Source organism: Sylvia atricapilla, chromosome 1, assembly GCF_009819655.1.
Source record: "Sylvia atricapilla isolate bSylAtr1 chromosome 1, bSylAtr1.pri, whole genome shotgun sequence".
Classification (NCBI taxonomy): domain Eukaryota; kingdom Metazoa; phylum Chordata; class Aves; order Passeriformes; family Sylviidae; genus Sylvia; species Sylvia atricapilla.
The window spans coordinates 26,008,202-26,030,612 of record NC_089140.1 but is presented as its reverse complement, the minus strand read 5'-3'; the positions used below and the strand labels follow the sequence as shown (position 1 = coordinate 26,030,612).

General features: G+C 44.8%; 1 protein-coding gene across 1 annotated transcript in view; it reads right to left on the bottom strand.

Annotated features, from left to right (window-relative positions):
* Positions 1-19,963, bottom strand: part of NXPH1 (neurexophilin 1) — a 138,239-nt gene extending 118,276 nt beyond the window's left edge. The window contains exon 1 of the mRNA XM_066317957.1: positions 19,817-19,963. Coding sequence (XP_066174054.1) covers positions 19,817-19,870 — 54 coding nt within the window. The 5' untranslated portion in view covers positions 19,871-19,963. The remainder of the gene's footprint in view (positions 1-19,816) is intronic.
* Between the last annotated feature and the right edge of the window lie 2,448 nt (positions 19,964-22,411).

Below are 22,411 nucleotides of genomic sequence, written 5' to 3'. Positions count from 1 at the left end.
TAGCTGTTTGGAAATGAACATCTAAAACCAGCCCGAGATAGGTAGCACCTTTCACTCCTCTGCACTTCTGATTTATCTTTGTTGTGAAGTTTATTGGGAGTTTTTTTGTTGGGTTTTTTTTTTTTTTTTGGGGGGGCAGGGGGATGAATTGAAATGTTTGTTTGTAGAGTTTCTGGTTTTTTTACAAAGCTCTGAAATCTTCTTTGTGGAAAACTTCACTAAACCTGTCTAGAGGTAGTGCAGAAAAATGTCCAGGTATTTCCTTGACGGGCTTTAGATGAGACTACATAGCAAATACTATAGGCAAATATTACACTTTTCTTCACACATTTGCTGCTTTTTATAATATACTGAGAGTACATTTTTATAACCCCTAGAGCTCTCTCCTGCTTGTACTTTTACACAAAAAAGATGGCATAAAAAGGTAAAAGGAAAAATAAATCAACATAAAACCCTCAAGCTTTACTTCTCCAAAACATGTAGTAATCTTGGTTATAGTCAGCACATATTCTTAGATCTCATTGAGCTTAACAGGAGGCTTCTTTTAAACGCATCCGTTCTGAAAAATATTCCCTCTTGGTTAACAAACAAAAGAACCATTTCCTTTAGACTCCCAGGCTTGCTTTCACTTCAAGCTGAGTTTTGCCGTGAATATTACCAATAAACACTGACCTCATATCTCTTATTTAGCCTGAAATACCTTTGCAATCAAAGGTTAAGTAAAGTAGTCAACAGGAGGAAGAACGAGGCAATTTCTGGAAGATAGATCTTTACTCCTGTGCCTGAGCTGTAATATTCATCTTGTTCATTTATACTGAGGTTCAGGACACAATTCAGAATCCAGTGCATCTCTATGGTCAAACACAGAGATTTTCTTTGCCAGTATGTGAGTAATTTCCAAGATGAAGACAACTACGTTTGTGCACAGCTACACACCCATGCTGACAGTTCACCTAAGAGGAAGGTGCTCTTTCTTTTCTCAAACACTTTGATTTCCTAACTGAGCTGCATATGTTCAGGATTAGGGATACTTCCTGCGCCTGTAGCTCAAAAGACAGCCTAGCCAAACACCTAAATTGTCTGCATCTGGCTCTGCAGTTATGTTTTAAGAAAGAGCCCCAAGTATGTTCTCTACAATAACCCTTTACAGACATCTACTTCATGAAAGGTACTGAGTTCCCCACTACCAGCCATTGGGACAACTCCTTCTGTTCCTAACATAAGAACCTGTATGAAATCCTATCACAGAAAACTAAGAATATATTTGTTTAAAATTTAATCTACAGTATCTTTGCTTAATACTGCAAGTCAGATCATTCAGAGACCCATGGATATATCTAGGGGGAGTCTGGGAAGCGTGTTCTATTAAATTCTGTAGCTGTAGTGTTTGCAGAGTCTAATAGTGCTTAGTTTTTACCAGTTCCTCTCAAATCAGTTGAGATAATCTCATGGTTGTGTATTCAGTGTGTTCCACAGGATACAGAAATGAAGTTATGGCCAAATCACTTCAGTTAATCTATGTCCTGATCCTACCTATGGCCAATATCAGGTGTTTCTAATGAAGCTAGAAATAAAGCAGCACATTGATATTTAAGAAAAATATATTGATCACATTCTGGAGAAAAAAATCTATTGTTTCTACTAAGCAAATGCAGATTTAGCTGCATGTAGGAAAGTCTCATACCAGCATTAGGCATTAAAGGGTTTGTTTCTGTTTCAAGGCTGAACAGTTTACACACTTTCAGAACAATTGTCTGCTAGCCAAGAGAGGAAGCAATAACAGAAGGAATGCATAATCACATATGGCCAGATCAGGTGAACCATCCAGACTTAATACTGGCTGAAGCTCTGGCCAAGAAATGTTCCAGATATCCGGAAAGAAGTCTGCGGGCACTTGGGAAGTCTGCATTGTGGCAAACAAACTCCACATTTATCCCAGCTCTCACATTGTCAAAGTTAGAAAAATCCCATTTAATTAAAACTGTGTTTTTATCCATGTCCACCTCTAAACACCATGCACAGTAGCTTTTGTTTTCAATTTTAGGAGAATGCAGTTTATGCCAAAGCTGCTGCAAAGATGATCTGAGAAAATTGTGTGAGATAAGTACATAAAAGTTTAAAGTAAATCTATCACAGAGCCCTTGAACTCCTTTGCTAGGCATTCCTACTATCTTTTATAACACCCAATCTTGTTACAAGACTGCAATACAAGATGTCCTGGCACTCTAAAATCTTCTCATTTGATACACAGACATTCTGTAAATAAATCTGCAATGAAGTTCTTAAAGGTTTATTTCTTACTTTTTAGCAACTAGGCATTAAATGTTGGGCTATAAAGTGCTTACAAATTAGATTACTGGAAAGGAATGGAATGCACTGTTATCTACTGAGCCAATGATGGGTCAAATGTCCCTTTGAATTCTTGTAGTGAATACGACTTTGACCTTCACGTAGCCCATTGACAGAAAGCAATTTTATTTACATTTTTAAATCCACATAAAGGTGAAAGATGTACCACTACAAAATGAAACATTAATTTTTTTGCCCCAAGGCATAACTGAGATCCCCCTCAAAGTCACATATAGTCTGAAAGGAAGCAAGACTTTCTTAATCCTGCTACCAGTACATTTCACCCAGACCTCGCAGTACTGGTGATGTATTTTTGTTTGTTAGTTGAAAAATCTTCTAATTTTAAGATGGAGAAATAGGAATGAGAGACTGTTTCTTTGTCCCTTAACTGTTCTGTACAAACAGATCATTAATTATGTTTGAGCTGCTATAACAAGCTAGTTTCATTTGTACAGATAAAAAGGTCTACCCATGAAGAAATGGCAGGTTGAAAAAGCCTTATTCAAAAAGAAATATATCACATCCTCCTGGGCCAACAGCACTATAATGTCTATACTTTCAGAACAGAGTACTTAGGAAATAATTAAACTATGCATAATTGGATACAATCTGTGCATTAAAACACTTAAAGAACAGCTTATTTTCCTAGTATACCAAATGTGCCTGTCACATTCCATTTTAAAAAATATATATATTTAAAAATCTATCCATTACATCACAGTATTCCCTCTGCACTTTTTAAGAACCTCATGATGAAAAGGTATTATTAAAATACCTTTTGTTTGTCAGCAAAATGCAGTGGGTAGTGTAATAAAGAAATTATAAATACCAACAACAACTGCATTCTTCTAACTATTCTGTTTAACCATGGAGCTACTCCAAAGTACAACATTAAAAAAAGGGCAACAGTTATTCACAGAACAACACCATATTGCAAAGTACTGTCATACAGAACACCTAGGAGGATACATATGTCAATGAAATATAGATGGTTCTGGTAGCAATGGCTATGATTAAGGCCGTCTGAAAGTTCATGTAACAAGACCCTTTTTTTCAGTTGCTTATAAGTTTACTGAACTCCAACTGCTTGGAGCAAAATTTTTCCCTGCAATGTATCTACCTGAGTATTTCTTTAGTCTTTGTGGTAAGATTAACACAAAATGGTTTAAAGAACATGACACCAGGAAAATATCCCTGGCTTTGGAAAAAAAATCCAAACCAGTTTTTCTTTGAGAAGTCCTAATGTTGCATGTCTGGAGAAGGAAAAACCTTTAAAATGTATTAGGGCACGGCTTTTTTATCAGGCATATAATTCTAATGATTCCTGGAATGCCCATTCAAAGACAGGCTAGTTTGTTGGGTGTTTTCAATAATAAGCCTCAGCTACTTCCCAAAATCACCTCAATTTCCACAGCTAAAAATCATTATTATTTTTACATGTTTTAACACTCAGGGCTGTTTTCCCAGAATTATCTATACATGTTTCAGCTCTGGAAAACAGAGTTTGCTCTCTTCAGCCTATAGATCTAGTTGCACCAAGCAAGAACACACCTTCAATCCTTGCTCTATATATCTTAGACAACAAAATAAGATGCCAGAGCCAAGTTCTCCTATCTTTTCCTGACAGTTCCCACAGGTGCACAGAGAATGAAAAAGCAGCTAGACATAAAGAGAGCTTGCAATCCAGTAATTTATTATAGTTTTTTTATGCATAGATCATAGATACAACTCATCAAACAAAGGAAAAAATAAGCTTAAAAATAATGAATGGGGAGTGAGGGTAGTGGTTTGCAAATTGGCAACCTGTTGCAAGCTAGCAATATGAATCCACAGCTAACCATGACTATTGCTCTTCAGGAAAATAATAAAGCTTTGAGGATCTTGGGCGCATAAACAGCTTTCTAGAAGCAATTAGTTACTAATTAGTTACTGTGCTTTGACAGATTGACAGGGTTTCTTAAAATGTAAGACAAGAACTGCACTTGTATGTAGCTGTGAAGATAATGGATGTTCAGCAAGCAGATTAAAATCAGGACTGCTTCTGCTCTACTGTTAGCAACCTCGGAAGATCCTTCAGGCTTGATCCAGAAGGTGCCTGTAATTACTACAGTGAAAGGCTTACTCTCTTTGTCCAAAGGACCTGTTAAAGTTCATAACCTGGAATTAGCTGCTCACATATTTCTGTTAAGAAATGTTTCCTGAAAGCATAATTCACAACTGTCTAAACTAAGAAAACAGAGAAAGAAAATGAAATAACTTAAACATTTTCTGAGATTTCTGAAGAATAAATTCTCCTAAAATTATGTACCTTATTTTGCTGTTGTTACTATGTCCAATGAATAGAATTGGCAAGGCAACATATTTTCAACTTTCTGGTTCAAGAATTTCTTACACATGATAATAAAGCTTTTTTCTGATATAGGGCTCTCAAAATCTGAAGTGCTTCCATTATGAATGAACTCAAATACATAAGGCCAAAGAGCAAGAGAGAGAGAGAGACTTAATTACACAGATGTCTCAGAATTTACCTACAATGAGATCCTGTTTCAGATTAAAGCAGTCCCTGACTGCATTAAACAAGCAGAATAAAATGAACCAGCTAAATCAAGAAAATTCCACAGATTATTCCACCAGGCAGTGGTTAAAGCAATTACCTCAAATTGTAAGGTTTGGATTCATATTTCCCGAAGAAGTAAAGAAACTGAATCTCTTAAATCCCTATCAAAAGCTTCAGTCACTGGGCTGATGAGAAAAATACGAACAAGAAACAGAGAAGAGGAGAGCAGAAAAGTCCTGCGACCCTACCAAATCTTTCATAAGCCTAGGGTGTTACACTCCCAGCTCGAATTGCTTCCTGAGAGTCAGCATCCCTTATTTGGCTTTTTGGTTTTGCGGGTTCTGGTGGATTTTCTTGGTTTGGATTTTTTTGTTTTCGTGTGTCTATGTGAGTCAACAGAATGCATACTAGCAAAGTTACGGTATTTTAGGCTGAAGTAGTGGCATATAACTCATCAGTCTATCACAGGTGACACTAATTCTGTTGTGATAGCTGAATGTGAGGTGCAGTCCTTTCTTTGGGAGCAAAGCTTTGCTATATGTTGTTAGTCTCTTACAACTGACTAAGAGGATGCCTGAAAGTGTGAATGCAGCTGACAGCTGAGCCTGGGATGCTCAGGTCTGACTTATACCAACCATGGAAAAGGTACTCTTCAGTGAGGACATGCACACTGAAAAATGTCCAAATAATATATTCAGACTGTCATGAGACAAAGCTTGAGTGTATGGTTGATGTGAATTAATTATGGAGTAATATAAAGTATTTAAACAATCAAAGCTAGAATTTTTGATACAAGAGATGAAAAATAAAAATTATTGCATATAAGAGTAACTTTCTGCAGTCATTTTGTTGGACATTTGAGAGGGTTTTTTCCTGTGTTCAATGGCAGTAAAATTGTATGAGAAAAAAAAATCCCAGGTAAGGACTTTAGCCTTGAACCAAGCCTGTGACTGAACTCAGAGTTTCAGGTTTGTGGGTAACATTGACTGAGACACCAACAAAGCAAGAAGTAAGTAGTCAAGAATGAAATAGAGGTCCAGGCTCAGAGATGGAGACAGACTGTTGTAAAACACATCAAAGCTAAGTAATTGGGACAGGATGAATCTCTATTCAGATTCTAGGTTTTTTGAGATTTTGTTTTGAATTCTAAGAAGAAATTTGTGTTGGGATTGCCTTTTGATTACTGTAGTTATTTCTATGCAACTACAGTGACTCATTCATATTTTAGAACCAACAGTATTCCATTAAAGACTAACCTCCTGTTTTTTCAGGCATGAGAGGTAATGACATGCATTCCCTTCCATTCCCAATGAGTCTTCTAGCAAAAGTAGAGGTCACTTTTATGCTGATATTTCTGCTAAGAATTCTCTGCCTAAGCAGTGACACATTTAATGTCCTTAAGAAACTTGAAATTACTTCCACTGTCAAAGAAAAATATCTCCATTAAAAAAAAAAAAAAAAAAAAAAAAAACCAAACACAGATGAGTCCATTTTCTGTCAGGCTATCTTTATGATAGCAACAGCTTTTTTTTTCCTAAATACATACTCAGAAGGCATTGGAAACTAGGAGAAATTCATCAGTGTAATTTCAGTTTTGTAGATTTTCCATCCCCATTGGGCATATTTATTGGAATCTTACTGTAGCTGGTCACATTATTAATAGCAAACAATTTATTTGATTAATTTATCCTATACTTCTGTTCATTAAAAAGCCTCTCCCATTTTGATTTCTGCTTATTTTATTCATAAGCATACAGTGAATGTTTTCAGCATATTTTAGTCTGGAGTTTGTTTGGAAGCTCTTTGCTTCATCTAATCACAATAAATATTTCTTTGCAGGAGATGCTGTGACTTGAAATCTTCAGTTAGTATTGTCTTTGTTCCCCTAATTGACTTTGCCACTGTAAGTGCAGTATCAGGAACACTTCTGACACGAATAGTGAACATCTAGTGTCACATCTGAAGCACTGACTTACCCAGGAATGCACAAATCCATAGGAAAACAACCTTTCTCTAAACATTCATCAGACAAAACAAGTTTACACAGATGTATGTAAAAATGAATTTAAAAAAATGAGAATACAGAAAATTGAAATCTTTGGAGAAGCAAGAAGTTTAATAGATGGATCCTCACACTATTATCCCAACTTATTTCAAGCCACTCCCTTGTTGTCCTATGATATATTTTCCCAACACAGAATGATCTTTCATTCATTCTGAGAATTTTAGCATATATGAGCAAAATGTTTGCTGTTTTTATAAATCTTATTTGTATAACTCCAATGGAACTAGTTTCCTTTAAACACCCTGAAGACAGAATTATTCCAAACACCTCTACAATCTTTGAGAATCTAACAAAAAGATAGGTCACAAAAAATCAACCATGCAAGCTGGACCTTGCTCAAAGAGGACTAAGTGGAAATATCATTTAGACCCCATCTAATTTCTCCATTAATATATGAAGCTGAGGTAAAAAAAAAAAAAAAAAAAAAAAGAAACTCCCATAGAATCTCCCTAGAACCACCACATTCCCACAAACTAACTGTTCTTGATGAATACATAAGCATATATGCTTCTCATTACCTGAAATGTTTTATAGGTCAAGAGGTTAAAAACTTTCCATCAGCAGTGGAAATGTAGGTACAAAGCTAGAGAGTGTAAAACACCTGAGCAAAATTGAGTCAGGGACCTGCTCAGGGAGATTAATTTTAGCTTGAATCAAGAGGCTAATGAAGTCACAGCTCCACCTGTTGAGCTAAAGCAAATCCTCCACCTGTAGCAACTGGCAGCACAGGTTTGTTTTTGTGCCAGACATGGATGACTAACACTGTGCTGCTTGGATAAACTAAAACATCAAAGTTTAGGGACAAACCATGCAGTCTTTAGGTGAAGGAGTACTGCAGCCATGGAGCCATTCTGCCAGAGAACAAAAGGACTCGGATCTACAGGAAGGATCTCATGGTAGGCCAAAGACAGGATGACATTCTTCTGGGTAAATTTACTAAAGAATAAAAAAATACTAGAAATAAAATTGTGTAGAGCCTGCTCAGCTCTTTTTAATTTCACAAAAGACTAAGTTGCTCAGACCACAGGCTATGAATACCACATAGGCATACATTCATGTTCACCAGAAATGTTTACTACTTTTTTCCTGTGTTAGGTATCCATAGCCAGTTTTTACAAAGAAAATCAAGCTAAAATATAAAGAAATGTCATTCTCAACCACCTTATAAAAATGGAAATATTTATCAAGCCCCGTTTTACAGCCAAAGAAATCAATGGCAAAGTTCTTGTGAGCCTGAATGGTCTTGAATCAACATGCAAGTTTCTTGTGGAAGAATAAATAAGGCTATATTTTTTGCTTTACATGGTCATTATTCCAGTACATTTTTCTTCTGAAAGAAAAAAAAAAAGAATCTGCAGCAGTCTGCAAAAAATGTACGTCAATAGTGCAGTTAGACTTCAACTTTAGACCTCAAATATAGTTCTGCAAAATGGCCACACATGACTTTCTGAGATATGCCACCATTTGCATCTCTTTGTAATTCTAAACAGTAGTAAGGGTGCTTTCTGAATACTTCAAAAACACATTTACAGGAGGAAAAAAAAGACACATGAATTATCTCTTTGAAAATTCTAACCTTAGTTTAATTTCATACTTAAAGTTATATTTTTAGACTATTTCTTCAGAAGCTGGAGCTTCTTAAGTCAGAATGAGTCACAAATCATGACTCAAAAAATTCAAAATCAATCCAAAAAATAATTATTATCCCATAATTTTAGGAATTTTGACCATTTAATTAATTATTATCCAAAAATAATAAAGACAATATTTTTACAATAAGGAGCAGTAAAAAAGTATAATGCTTGATTATAGAAAAACGCTGTAATGGATTCTAACTAGTCTAGAGGTAAATTAAGCAGATTCTTGGCAAAAACATTACTCTGCAATATTTTTGAAGACATGAATATGCTATCTTTTCCTCCATGGAAGAAGTTCTATATCCCAAAAAAAAAAAGAAATGCAAAAACCATACTGCATTCTCTTTCTCCTAGCTCAGTAAAGTGCTGAAGCATATGTGAGCAAGTGTCCTGACTTCAGCCGAGATTGTGTTTTGCATCTAAAAAGTAGTTGCAAGCTATTGGCCTTCACTCTGAAGCGTCTGCTACAACACTGCAATTTCAGAATAATCTATAAATTGTGGAGAACAAAAACAGCACCTCCTCTAATGTACTTAGTCATACATTTCCATATTCATTTGTGTTGCATTACACTGGAAGACTGAACCATATCATTACAATCTGCTAATCCACACAGTAACTTTTCCAAGACTCACAGTCTGCTCTAGCTATCAAATATTCAGTGCATTTAGGATGCAAACACAAGCTATATTCCCATACATTTACAAGTCTGTGGTTTGGTACCTTATAGCAATGGCTTGTGCTAGCAGAGAGCACAGAGCTGTTCACAGAGGAAGGAGACAAGCAGCAAGAGGTCCCACTGAGTCAGCACAGACAAAGCTAAAGAAAAGATGATGATACACACATACCACAGCCTTGTCAAGGACCAGATAATGCCATTTTTTACCCACTCCAAGTGACCGCTCACAGACGTGATTCCACTGAAGGTATCGGTGCACTACCCTCTGCTTGCAACACGTACTACACTGCCACCTGCTACAGGCAAGTCAGCTAAGCAAATGTCATGGTTTGTGGAGGCAGGGAGAAGAAACAAGTAGGAATATAAAATGTGGACATTGTCAAGTAATAATCATTGCAGATGAAGGCAGCAGGATGGAGCCCATCTTTTTAAACAGTGAAGGCTTTCATGTACTATTTATTATGCATATCTTTTATGTCACATCTCTGTAGTCTTTCTTATCTTCCTGATCCTTAAAGATCTGTCCACTCAGCAGTTGTCCTCCACAGAGCTACATTAGTGCTATACATTAGTGCTATGTTTTACCTATCAATATTTCTTACAAAATCTTCTCAAGGTGTAAAGCATTCCCCACATAAATGTTAAGAAAAATCTCTGTATGTAATACGGAATAGTTGCAGTAAGTGACAGCAGAAATTACTCTAAATTAAAGTTAAATTACAAACTAACAATCTGATTTTAAGCACACCAATATTTTACAATACTGTTATTGACAGTAATTGTCCTCAATAAGCATGAGGACACAGTCTTAACATTATTTTTATTTTACGTGTATCTCTTATTTTGCAAGACCTCAAATGCTATGGATGAGGTTGTAAATATAAAAAGCAGTCCATTAAATTTATACAAGCAGTTTTATATACCTGAAGGCCTATGACAACATTTCTTTACAAAATAGCCTAGCAGAAGGACTATTTTTCTAAAGTTCAATCAAGAATAGCTTATAAAAATGACTGTGCAGATAAATATTATGGTACAGGTGGTCTGAACTACCCATAACAGAAATTCCATTAGCTAAAATTTTTTAAGAGCTACCAATTACAGTTTCAATTTTAACTGGGTTCTGAATAGTGACAAGCAGAGATGGTCTACTTAATCTTCAATATAAACAGAATCTGTCCTCCTCACACAAGTAAACAAACCATTGATTTACATGGAATCCTGTCTTGTATTACACTGCAGGATCAGGGCATAGGATCTGCTGCAGAGGAGTCTTTGTTTTTCCACAGTGTTCTTAATACACGGCCAGAATGTTTCTCCTCTTCTTTTTTTACTATTCCTCAGTACCTCACATGCACTTCTAAAACAAGTGCAGGAAATACTGTGCCAGCTGAAAGTTAACTCACACATATTACAAGGCTGACATAGGGCAGGGGAAGGGGAAAGAGGATCATAAAACACACTGGTCACTAATCATTGGTAATGTTACTTCTGTTATTTCAAAGCATGTTCCAACCAGGAAGCTAAGTAGCATCTTTTATTTTTCAGCTGAGGATACTGTACTGGTTAGATTTAATTTTCTTTCTAAATAAACAAATATAATTCTAATGTCTCATATATTACTATAAGAATAATACTTAATTAATATATTTGCATATGTATATAGTATATAATTTAACTCCATGCCTTTCCAAGAACTAAGGTTATTAGATCACTTCTTTCCTAGCATTATATTGGCTGTCAGCTCTGCTCTAAAACAAGTCTACCGCACAGCTATTGCCAAATTTTAAGTAAATACACTAAGAAATAACATAAACATATTTGAGTTAACAGTTTTCAAAAGCCCAGCAAAATAAGAGCATTCACAAGTGCTCCTGTGCACACAATAACCAGGTTACACACACAAAGAAACAACCAAGCTCTTTGTTCTTTTGGTTTTTGTGTCAGGTCTGGGTTAGAAGATGAAATTTGAGGAAAAGAGGGCACTAATATCATAATCATTTGGTAGGCCTAATTTCTCCCCCTTCAACAATTACTGTAGATTTGGAAAGAGCAGATCATCTTTGCATGCTGTAGTCAACCTGTCATCAAAGTGATCAAACAGATTAGCAGGAGAGGTGATAGTCCAGAGGACACTGGCAAAACTGACTTCTGAATGGACAGAACAGAGACCAACTAGTGGACAAAACTTTTTTGAGCAGACACAGGGGGGGCAAGGAAGAAAGTATTATTTAATCTCTCCTCGGAGAGGAAAAGACAGTGCAGCAGGAGAGATGGCGCAGTGTGCAAGGCAGATGAGCATCCCTGAGACATTTGTCACTAGCTGGACAGTGAGACATTGACATTAATGAGGGTGGCATTTGGGAGATAAAAGCAGTATCTCTGCAGCAGACAATGCAGTTTTGAGACACCACACACAGGGATGTGGTGTAATCAAAAGCGACTGGAGAACGTTCACATCCAGCAAAAGCATCACAATAACTACTGATATTCATGGGAGAATATGGATCAGGAATAAATGGCTTATGGTTTTGTCTGGAAGGCTGGTGGAGATTGTGGGTTATTTTACCTCTCAGCCCAGTCAATTCCCATCACATTCCTTTATTGAAGGACTCTTCATCAGTCATTCACTTATACCTGCCTTGCCAAAAGTCACTGTTTCATTGACAAGTGCTTTTCAGGCAGCAGAGCTCTTGAGGATAGCTCTGTCGATAGTAAGAGGGGATTTACAGGGGTGGAGGTGGTTGCCTGTGATTATCTCCTCGTGAAAGCAAGGGCAGAGCTGGGAGATACCCTGAGCACTGTCTGCCAGGACATACGCAATCAATTGAAGGTAGCAAGATCTGGCTGCCCCTCACAGATGCCTCAGAGTGTGACTACCCCAAAAATTACATCAACAGTGTCTAAGAAACACTCCTGCTTCAACCCACGGGATAAAAAGTGTCATTGTTAATTAATAACTCCCTGTTCTCATGTCTCAGTGTCAGCCATGCCTCAGACCTCATTTTTTACTCCAATGCTTTTGGATATCTCTGGTCTCTCTCCAATATCGGGACCTGGGATAAAATGAGACAAACCTGAGCATCTCAGAACAGCTTTCCTATCCTCAGATTCGTTCTACCACCCTTGTTCTACCCCATACTTATGTATTGTCCCTCTGACCAGCTTTTCCTCAGAAAATAAAGCTACGATTTCACCATTGAGAGAAAGCCAGTCAACAGCAACAGTAAACAAATACACAGATCTGCTGGTCCACTCGTCTCCTTCTCCCTTCAGGAAAACTGACACAGAGCGCCAAGCCCTAAGTCCAGAGCGTGTTGAGGACGAGGCCTAAGCAGCAACAGCCCGAACCCTTGCCTAGCCCGGGACGGGGCGCCTGTCGAGGAGCAGTCGGCCGTGCGGACCGGGGCCGGGCGCTGTCCGCGGTGCTGCCCCGCCCCGGGCGCTCTCCAGGGTGCTGCTGCACGGCGCTGCCGGCCCGGCCGAGCGGGACACCCAGCGCCAGCCCTGACCCGGTGAGACCGCGACACTCAGCGCCAGCCCCGACCCCGTGAGACCGGGACACTCAGCGCCGGCCCCGGCCCGGTAAGACCGGGACACTCAGCGCCAGCCTTGCCCCGGTGAGACCGGGACACCCAGCGCCAGCCCTGACCCGGTGAGACCGCGACACTCAGCGCCAGCCCCGACCCCGTGAGACCGGGACACTCAGCGCCAGCCCCGGCCCGGTAAGACCGGGACACTCAGCGCCGGCCCCGGCCCGGTGAGACCGGGACACTCAGCGCCGGCCCCGGCCCGGTGAGACCGGGACACTCAGCGCCGGCCCCGGCCCGGTGAGACCGGGACACCCAGCGCCAGCCCTGACCCCGTGAGACCGGGACACCCAGCGCCAGCCCTGACCCCGTGAGACCGGGACACTCAGCGCCGGCCCTCTGTCGGCCCCACTGCCAGAGCTTGCCCGCTTTCCCTGCAGCGCTTGCACTCGCAGTCCGCGGCTCGAAACACTCAGCATCTCCGACAGAGGAGGGAAAAACACACTTTAGAAAAACAGATAAACAAACAAGCAAATAAATAAATAACAAGTAGACTTAATTGTACTCTGAAGTAAGTTTAAGGTGCAGATCCAGCAACGAACGGCAAAATGGGAAGCCAGACTAACTCGACATGTACTAAAGAACAAGCTCTTTCTGCTTCCTCATTAATGCTTCATGCGAGGAGTGCAACCCCACGTGCGAAATTAACCACGACCCCGTCCTGCTGCAGAGTTTCGAGAGTCACCCTGTTGTCCTTCAATACTGTCTCTCTGCTTTGATAAAAAAAATTGAAAGAGTGTGGGGAAGCGATAGAACAAATCTGATTGAATCAATCACCAACAAGCCCAGCAAGACGGATTATGGGAAAAGAAGCTGTGGTCTTGAGTAACGACCGGCATCACAGTAGTTAAAACAGAACAGAAAAGCCTCTCGAAAAGTCAATTCGTATGTAGATGAGGTGACATAAGAGCTTTTCTCTCCCTTCGAGGGCTTAGTGAATTCCTAATTTGCCCGTAGAAGTCCTAGAGGAATGAGGAAGAAAGGGCGGGAATATTGGGATTGCTAGTCAGTAACAAATACTACCGTGATCTGGATTGTTGCCTAGAAATACACTGAAAATGAGAGGATCCGATGCCATTGTCTCAGCCGAGCTGTTTGTCTTGACCTTCGGCTTTGTCCATCCAGGCTGAACAAACTTCCTGCAACGAGCGTCGCCCTCGCTGTCGGCCAGTCAAACAACTTTGATCTCTCTGGGTCACAGAAAGGGAAAGAGGGTGAGAGGCAACTTCCCCTCCGAAAGGGCACTCGCAGAAGTTTACACAACAGGCAGAAAAACGAAGGGTTAAACAATAAACTGGGAAATGTGCTGTCCTGTTGAACAGAGAGTAGTTTGCACAGCATTGAGAACCCGCCAATATATATCATATCAATAAAAAGGAGCTCTTCGAAAGCTTGCATAGTAATTGAGATTGGAGATCTTTTTTGATATGGGTTGGCATTTCCTCATATCAATCTGACAGAGCCAACTCAGGAAATTGCTGGTAATATTCATCTGGGGAGCACTTTCATTAAACGTAATTCATTCGACTTTCACAATAAATTGAGTGACATCCTTACAGCAGAACCTTTTTATCCTTGATGAAGTGCTTGCCAGCCTTTGGTTTTCCACTTTATTGTCACATTCCTTAAAGCAGAATCGTCAACATGTCAATCTGCTGCATGAAAAAAATGCTAAAGCTGTATTTACAGAGCACACAGGAGGTGGTTTAATGCTGACTTACAAGAAGAGCGATCTGGGTGTTAAACTATCTGCTAAATCACAGCAGAACCTCACCCAAACCCAGTCGGGAGAACAGAAGCCAATCCTAGAGAGGGTAGGATGGCTTACATATTCATTTTCTCCAAGTGCTGGCTATTCCGAGCAATTGGTTTCTTAGCCTGCTTCACCGCACTTTCCAAGACGATTAGGAAATTGGCTTTTTGTTAATTAAAATGGCGGTTTAGAGATGCAGGGAAATATTAAAGAGGCTAAAATGGATACCTCTAGGTACCGACTTGGAAGATTTGGCTAGTCGAAGAGAGGCAGGGATATTGGATTATATTCAGGTGCCTCTCCAGAAGGGTAAATCTATTCCAGATTGCTTTCTCCAACTATATACTAAATTAAAATAGTGTGTACTAAGCAACAGGAAAAAGACATTTCAGTGCGGGGAAACCCCTTCTTAAACTAGCACAGGTCCCTGGAGGTTAGGAAGCAAGAAAGCCTGGAAAAGAATACACTATGCTCCGCCTAAAAAAAAAAAAAAATCAAGAGCGCAGATAAGTTCGTTTTACCTACACGAGATCGGGGTCCTGTTATTATTCCCGTGTCTTACCTTCCGAAAGGGTGGGGTTTTTTTCCCCCTTACACCACCGCTACAGCGCCTCTCAAACTCGTTTAGAAAGAGGGAGAAGGAGCATCTCAAGGCCACGTAAACTCCACCCCACAAAAAGCCACTACTGTCCCTGCTCGCCAAGCACTCTCTCCCGCCCTCCATGCCTTCGACGTCAATTTGAAAATTGAAAGAAATCCCTATTTGGGAGGAAAAAGGCAATACCCGAATGCATTCACCACCAAATGCCTCTGAGAAAATACTGTGGGTGGTGATTACGATAGGACAATGCCTCCTCTTCCTTTTGTTTTCTGCCTATAGAGGTGTGGGTTTGTTTGTTGGGTTTATTTTCTTCCATGACAAAGTAGGACACAATCAGCAACAATCTTTAAAAAGAAAGAAGCAAAAAAAACAAACTTCTCTTCGCCGGCACGTGATATTTCCTCACGTTCACCACAGCTTTCATTAACCGGGGTGAAATGACCGCAAACAGTGCGACACACAGCGAAATTAAATGTACACAAACTCTGGAGCCGCTAACCCCCTGTTTACCCCCTCAGCAAATACTGTACCAAGTGTGCCACCGCTGAGGACAATTTTAAACCTCTATTATTCACAACAATTTTGCAGGAAAGCTCCTCTCGGCTGTCAGAAGGCCTCCAAGCTACAGTGACGGTGTGAAACAGACCTTAAAATCCCAGCCCGGCACAGGGAGAAGGTTAGCAGGCTGTTTCCAGAGCCCCTCTGCCAAAGCCATCGCCCTGTTTAACACCGTGCCCCGTGAGTCCCGTGGTTCCACTCCTCTGGCAAAGCGCCGCGCAGGAAAGCTCCCGCCGCGGAACAGCCTTCACCGCGGGGTGAAAAAACACCCCTCCTTCTGCTCTTGCGCTGCTTAAGTTCTGCACAGAGTTGAAGCACTCTGCTGCCCGGCTCCGGTGCGTATCCTAATTAAACCCACCGGTGAATAAACACTTTGCTGGGAGATGACAAGCCGGGCGGGGGATGAAAGGGGGGAGGGATCCTTACCCTAGCAGCATGCCACGCAAAATTCCCACTGATTTTAGTTCCGTACTCGCTACTCTGGCTAAAGAGCACCTAAATAATGAGCCGAAGTCTCTTGGAGCCGGGATGATCCCAGCAAAGGAGATGCATGTACCCACTCTATGCTTGTAGGGCGCGGGAAGGTCTCCCCGGAGCGAGCGGGGGTACAGCCTGTGCCCGTGGCGGGGGTGAAACAAATCCCGCCGTGTGCGATCCCTTTGCCGCCCGGCGCCCGCAGACGATGCGCAGGGCCCGGGTGGCGGCCGGGGCGGGACGGGACGGGACGGGACGGGACGGGACGGGACGGGACGGGACGGGACGGGACGGGACGAGGGGAGTGCCCACCGCCGCCGGGAGCTGTCGGCCACAGCCCGCCGGGCCCCGCCGCACGGAGCGGCTCCGCAGCTGCCGGCACGGAAACGATCTGCCTCCTCCTTCGAGGGCCTGCTTGACCTGTCCCTCTGAGAAATAATACTTAAGATCCTTGCCGTCCTTCCTAACAGCCCGCGCGTTCTGTAGTCACTTCTACAGCTTGCTGCTTCCACACAGGGGAAAAAATAAAAAAAGTAAGGAGGAAATGGAAAGAAACAGCCTGCCCTTTTATTGTCCTGTGGTGTCGGGCTGGAAGTTCACCGGCAACTAGGCGGAGGTACAACTAGAAGGTTTCCATTAAAGGAATGGTGTAAAATCCCAGCGTTCTTATAAACAGAACTCAATTCTATGAGAGTCTGCGATCTCCGGGTGTTGTTTTTTTTCTTTACTCTTTACGTGCTTCTTCACTGACGATTTCGAGCTCAGCTCAGCACTGTTAGTTAAGGAAACATCATCCATTAGAATCAGACTAAGATGCTTTTGAAAGAACAGCGGTGATGTGGAGTGTCGCGGTAAATAAGACCTAGTGCAGGTGTTTGAACACTTTCTGCAGCTTTCTATAAATAGAGAAAGAAAAGAACTGCAGGACTTTAACGGTTAACTCCTAATTCTGACAAATAAGTGCCAAGTTACCCATTTAGGCCAAAGGAAATGCACTACCACTGCAAATCAAATATAACATTTTCAATACACTTCACAGCTCGAAACAAGGAGAAAAAGTACAATATACCTCGCAAAGCACAACTAATGTACTTTTCAATAAACATAATATGGTGAACCATCTCTACCCCAGCAAAATTCCTCCTCATTCAGATCGGCTGTGATCCCTATAAATTCCAGGTAATAAGGCTGATAGCATATGGCTCTATTAAAAGGGAAAGAAAAGCAGAAGCACTATTTTTTTTTTTAAGATTTCATTACAAAGAGATTGGGGGGGGGAGAAAAAAAAAAAAAAAAAAAAGAGCAGCGGTTTGCTGCATGAAGAGAAATTACAAGGCAGACAGTGTCTGTAAATGAGCGACTTCAAGACTTCACGGCAGCTCAGCCTGACTGCAGCTGTTCACTCTCCATGAACACCTAATTCAGGAGAAGGGGAAACAGGCTATTTTCCCTCTCACCTATATTATTAACCCCTCTCAAAAAGGGTTTTTTTAACAAACGCGATAGGAAGCTGTTTGTGCTGCCATTTCATTTACCCTTCCTAACAGTCTGAGCATTTAATTCCTAATTGAAACTGCTTTTGTCCACGCAGAGCGACATGCACGTACAGATAGGCACAACAAAGTGCTGCACCTTGCTGCTTTGTGGTGCTGCATTAAAGCTTTAATCAAAACTTCATGCTTCGGTGCTAATAAACAGCTTGTTATCATGCGATGGCCTAATGCAAACTTTCAGAGTCACTCCTGAAATACAAAGAATAGAGAGACATTGGCATAAACGTGGAAGTATCAAGTTAGAAAGAAGAATCATGCTAGGGAAATACTTTGGATCCTCCCCGAGTGTTTTGGCAGAAGACACGGACCAGCTGAAGGGCGCATTCCCTCCGCCTAGCTTGTCTTTTATTCTCTTTTTTTTTTTTTAATCATATTTTGCATTGTTTTGAGGGAAACTTGAAAATCGTCTCCTTCACTCTGCAATGCCAAGCCCTCAGAAAAAAAAAAAAAAAAAAAAAAAAAAAAAAAAAAAAGTATTCAGGTAATGAAGTCTGTAACTAAACGGTAATTGAATCAGCATAATTTGCACACTGAATGGTTTTCAAATGCTCCCAGTTTACAATTAAAGGAGAATTAATGCGCTTGTTGTTCAGACTGCAGCGCATTAGAATAAATCCAGCACTGTTGTTGTAATGAGTCGAGAGCAGTTTAACTGCCAGCAAACACATTTAAAATTTAACACGACGTATCGATCTCGCTCCGGCTTTTTGATGGATTATTTGCCACGCACTTTTCTCCCCGTTTCCCCCCACCTCTCCACCCCCACCCCGGCTATAAAATTCTCAGGGAGGAGAGACGCCCGCGGCAGACGTGGCATCGCCCGGCGAGGGCAGGGCCCCGATGAGGGCAGGGCCCCGATGAGGGCAGGGCCCCGATGAGGGCAGGGCCCCGATGAGGGCAGGGCCCCGATGAGGCAGGACCCCGATGAGGGCGGCACGTCGGGCGGGCGCGGGAAGCGCCGGGCGCGGCGGGCGCTGCGCGGGCACGGGAGGAGCGCGCGCGGCCCCGCCCCCCCGCGCCGGGCCCGCGCCCGATTGGCTGCCCCGCGCGGGGCCGCGCGCGCTGCCCCGCAGCGCCCCCGTGTGGCGCGGCCGCCGCAGCGCAGGGAGCGGCAGCGCGGGCAGCGCCCGGAGCCCGGGGAGCCCGAGCCGGAGCCGGAGCCCGAACCGGAGCCGGAGCCGGAGCCCGAACCGGAGCCGGGCCGCCGCCGTCACCACGCCCAGCACGGGCGCCGGCGTGCTTCTCTCGGCAACCCTGCTGGAAAAAGGTCTTTTCCCTCCCCTGTAGCCACGGGGATGAGCTGCCGCCAAGCGTTTGCCTGCTTAACGTATCACAAGGGAGAGAGGATGCGGACTGCAAAGGGCCAGTCAGCCTGGTTTTTGTTCCTTGCAATCGTAGCGGGAATAAAGTGCGTGTGTATGTGTGTGTGTGTGTGTGAAAGGAGATAACGCCGATGTTTACTCGTGTTCCCGCGGTAATCTTAAAGGAGATTCGCTACGAAAGTCAATGACACTTATCGCGGAAAATACTAGCCGTGCTCGCCGCCGAGTGCCTGCCCGCCTGTGCCGCACCGCCCGGAGTGGCACACCGAGGGGGTTCTCTGCCGGAGGAGCTCCCACCCTCAGGAGGGAGCAGATGGCAGGAAGTTGCCTCCATCCCACAGCCTGGCCGGGCGCCTCCGCGACGGTGCTCTGGTGCCCACGCAGGGACCCAGGGACCCAGTCCAGGAGGTAGCACCCGGAGACGCGGCCCGGGAGACCCTGACCCTGCTCCGGCCCAGCGGAGCCCTCCTTCCCCGCGGAGAAGTTGCAGGTCTGCGCCCCGCCGAGATTTCCCGGCCGGGACCCGCACCTCCCCGGCCCGGCCCCGGGAGGACGGGGCAGAGCTGGCTGTGGGTGTAAGTAGTTGCCGTGAGTTTGTTCGGTCTCCGCCAGGCTGGCGCCCTCCTCCCCAGCGAGCTTCCCAATGCCCGGCCCGTGAGAAGGGTCGGGGACACTCACCAGGTAGAGAGTGGGCTGCAGCAGAAGGACCGCGTACCAGTACACAGCCTGCATCCTCGCCGCTCAAACTTCCCCCGTGCTGCTTTCGCTGCCTCTTTGTTCCTTCCAGAACATAGATCCACCTGACATCCACTTTACAGAACAAGCAGAGCTCTCACCAGCCTAGACAAAAACGAAATTACAGATCCCATGACCACAAGACAAGGTTAGGCTTAGCATAAGGGGGGAAGAGAGGTGTGTAGGGAAAAGGGGGGGGGGGGGGGCGCGGCGGGTGAGAAGGAGGAGATGGGGTGTGTGAATGGGGGTGGGGGAAACAAAAAAAAAACCCTTTTAAAATCTAGTTAATCCAGCGTCAAAGCAAAGTGGTCGCACGGTCCGAGGTGGCGGCAGACCGCCTATAGCAGCGCTCCCCGGCGCTCAGTCCTTTTACTGGGCAGAAGAGCCCCGTGTTGTGAGCTGGGACGGCCCGGGGGTGCCACTGCCAGCCCTGCCTGTCTGTGTGCCCTCGGCGGGGACAGGGCGGCAGCCGCCCGCCAGTTGGCAGCGGAGCCTCGGCAGCGAGCTAGGGAGCGGAGTGGCGCCGGAGAGGGGAGACAGCAGAGGCTGGGATCGTGGCTCCGGATGATTCTGGGCGCTTAAAGCCAAGGCAGAGAGCTTTGCCTTCGGGACGCCCGAGCAGGCTCTGCTTACCCCTGCAAGCGCCCACCTCCCTCTGCCTCTCCTAAAGGCGCGCCGTGCCTTGCCCCGGGCCGGGACCGCGCCCCGGGGCGCCCCGACGGGCGAGGACCCCCATCCCCGGCCCCAGCCCTTCTCCGCCCCCGCGGCCCGCAGACAGCCCCGCCGCCGCGGGGGGGCCGCGGTGGGGATACGTACGGCGTGGGGGATCCGACGGCGGACGGGGCTCCGCGGGACGCTCCATGGGCGAGCCTAGCGGGGCTGAGTGCCGCGGCGCAGCCCACCACCCCTGCGCATCTCCTCGCCGCGCTCCGCGCCGAGGTGTCCCGCGGCCGCTGTGCATCCAGCGCAGGCACTGTCAGGGCGGCGGGGCGGCTGGCAGGCTCTCCCCCCCTTGCCTCCCCTTCTCCGCACACGGCCGCGCTCTGGATCCGCCGAGCAGGACACTTACGGGAGGAGGGAGCTGCCCGGGCTGCCCGCTCGCCTTCGGCGGGGGGCGCGGGCAGGAGCGGCGGCACCGGCGCTCCGGGGCGTCCAGAGCGATTTGTCTCTATTAAAAATGACTTATTGGCGAGTGAGCGACGAGCGCCTGCTATTTAACTTCAGATAAAATCTATCTGCAAAGACCTTGGCCGATCATCTTAAAATAAAGCGCTGGAGCCGAGCACTGTCCGAGGCTCACTGCTTGGGGAAAGAGAAAGAGCAGCGGAGGGGGGGTGGGGGGGGAAGGGGGGAGCTTGCTTGGCGAGGGGGGAAGGGAGGAGGGAGGAAGGGGAGTTTAGCGGCGTCCCATCCTCTCCGCTGAACGGGGTGATGAATTAGAGCCCTCCCCGGGCGGTGCGAGCTGCCTTGCGCTGCCCGCCCTGCCCACCCTACCCGCGCTGCTGCCTGCCGTGTGTCCTGCCCTGTCCCTGCTGCCTGCCCTGTCCCTGCTGCTGGCCGTGTGTCCTACCCTGTCTCTGCCGCCTGTCCTATCCGCCCTGCCGCCTGCCTTTGCCCGGGAGCGGGCGCTGCCCTCCCTGGCCTCCCTGCTGCCCGCACTGCTGCCTGGGCACAGCCCTTTCCCTCTCTGCCTGCCCGCGGGAGCCGGCTGTCTGCCTTAAAGGAGCGTGGGAGAGCGCCTGCTTTCTCTTTCTTCCCTTTCATTTTAGTTTTTCTACCTCCCTCAGCGGTGTCCCGCGCACCGACAGCGCTGCTCCGCCTGGGAAGTAGCGGGCGCCCGCCAGTCAGGCACGGAGGAGGCAGGATCGCGGAGCCCCGATGGGGGACGGCTGCGGGAGCCAGGCTCCAGGATGGAAGGGTTGCTTTTCCCTCGCTTGCAGGAACCTGTAGCTGGACAGACCCTCGGAGTGAAGCTGGAAAGCTCGCCCCTGTCGGGTGCTGTGGCTTATCCTGCCAGCTGTCATACAAATGGAAAGGTCTCACAGTGGTTTTCCTTCTACTTTACGAAGAATTTTATGGATGTTTTTCATACACTCTTCCTCCCTAGATGGTATCATTAATAGTGTGACATGGAGACAGGGTGAAGGGGAGGATACCAGTAGCACAGAGAAGCCTTACCAGGATCCCAAACTCAATAGCAAACCTCAGATTTTATCACTTCCCAAAGCCAAAGCAAGAAGCATGCCAGTAAGCTGTACAGAGAGGGAAATGAGAAACAAAAGGAAGACTTCAGCTGTCCTGTCAAATCCTTGCTTCTCTCAGAGCAGATAGGGGTAACTAATATCTCTGATTGAGGCTTCCGCATCAAGCTGTAAAATACTGTTTTAATTTGGGGATCTGAGTTTGGAACACTAGGATAAAAGGGGAGCAGGGAAAGAATAGGGAAATGGGGAAAGTAATGTCTACTATTTGAAATAGCTGCACCAGAGCCCTCCCGCATAGCCATTTCTGCTCAAACATCTGGAAGATGGACACCTC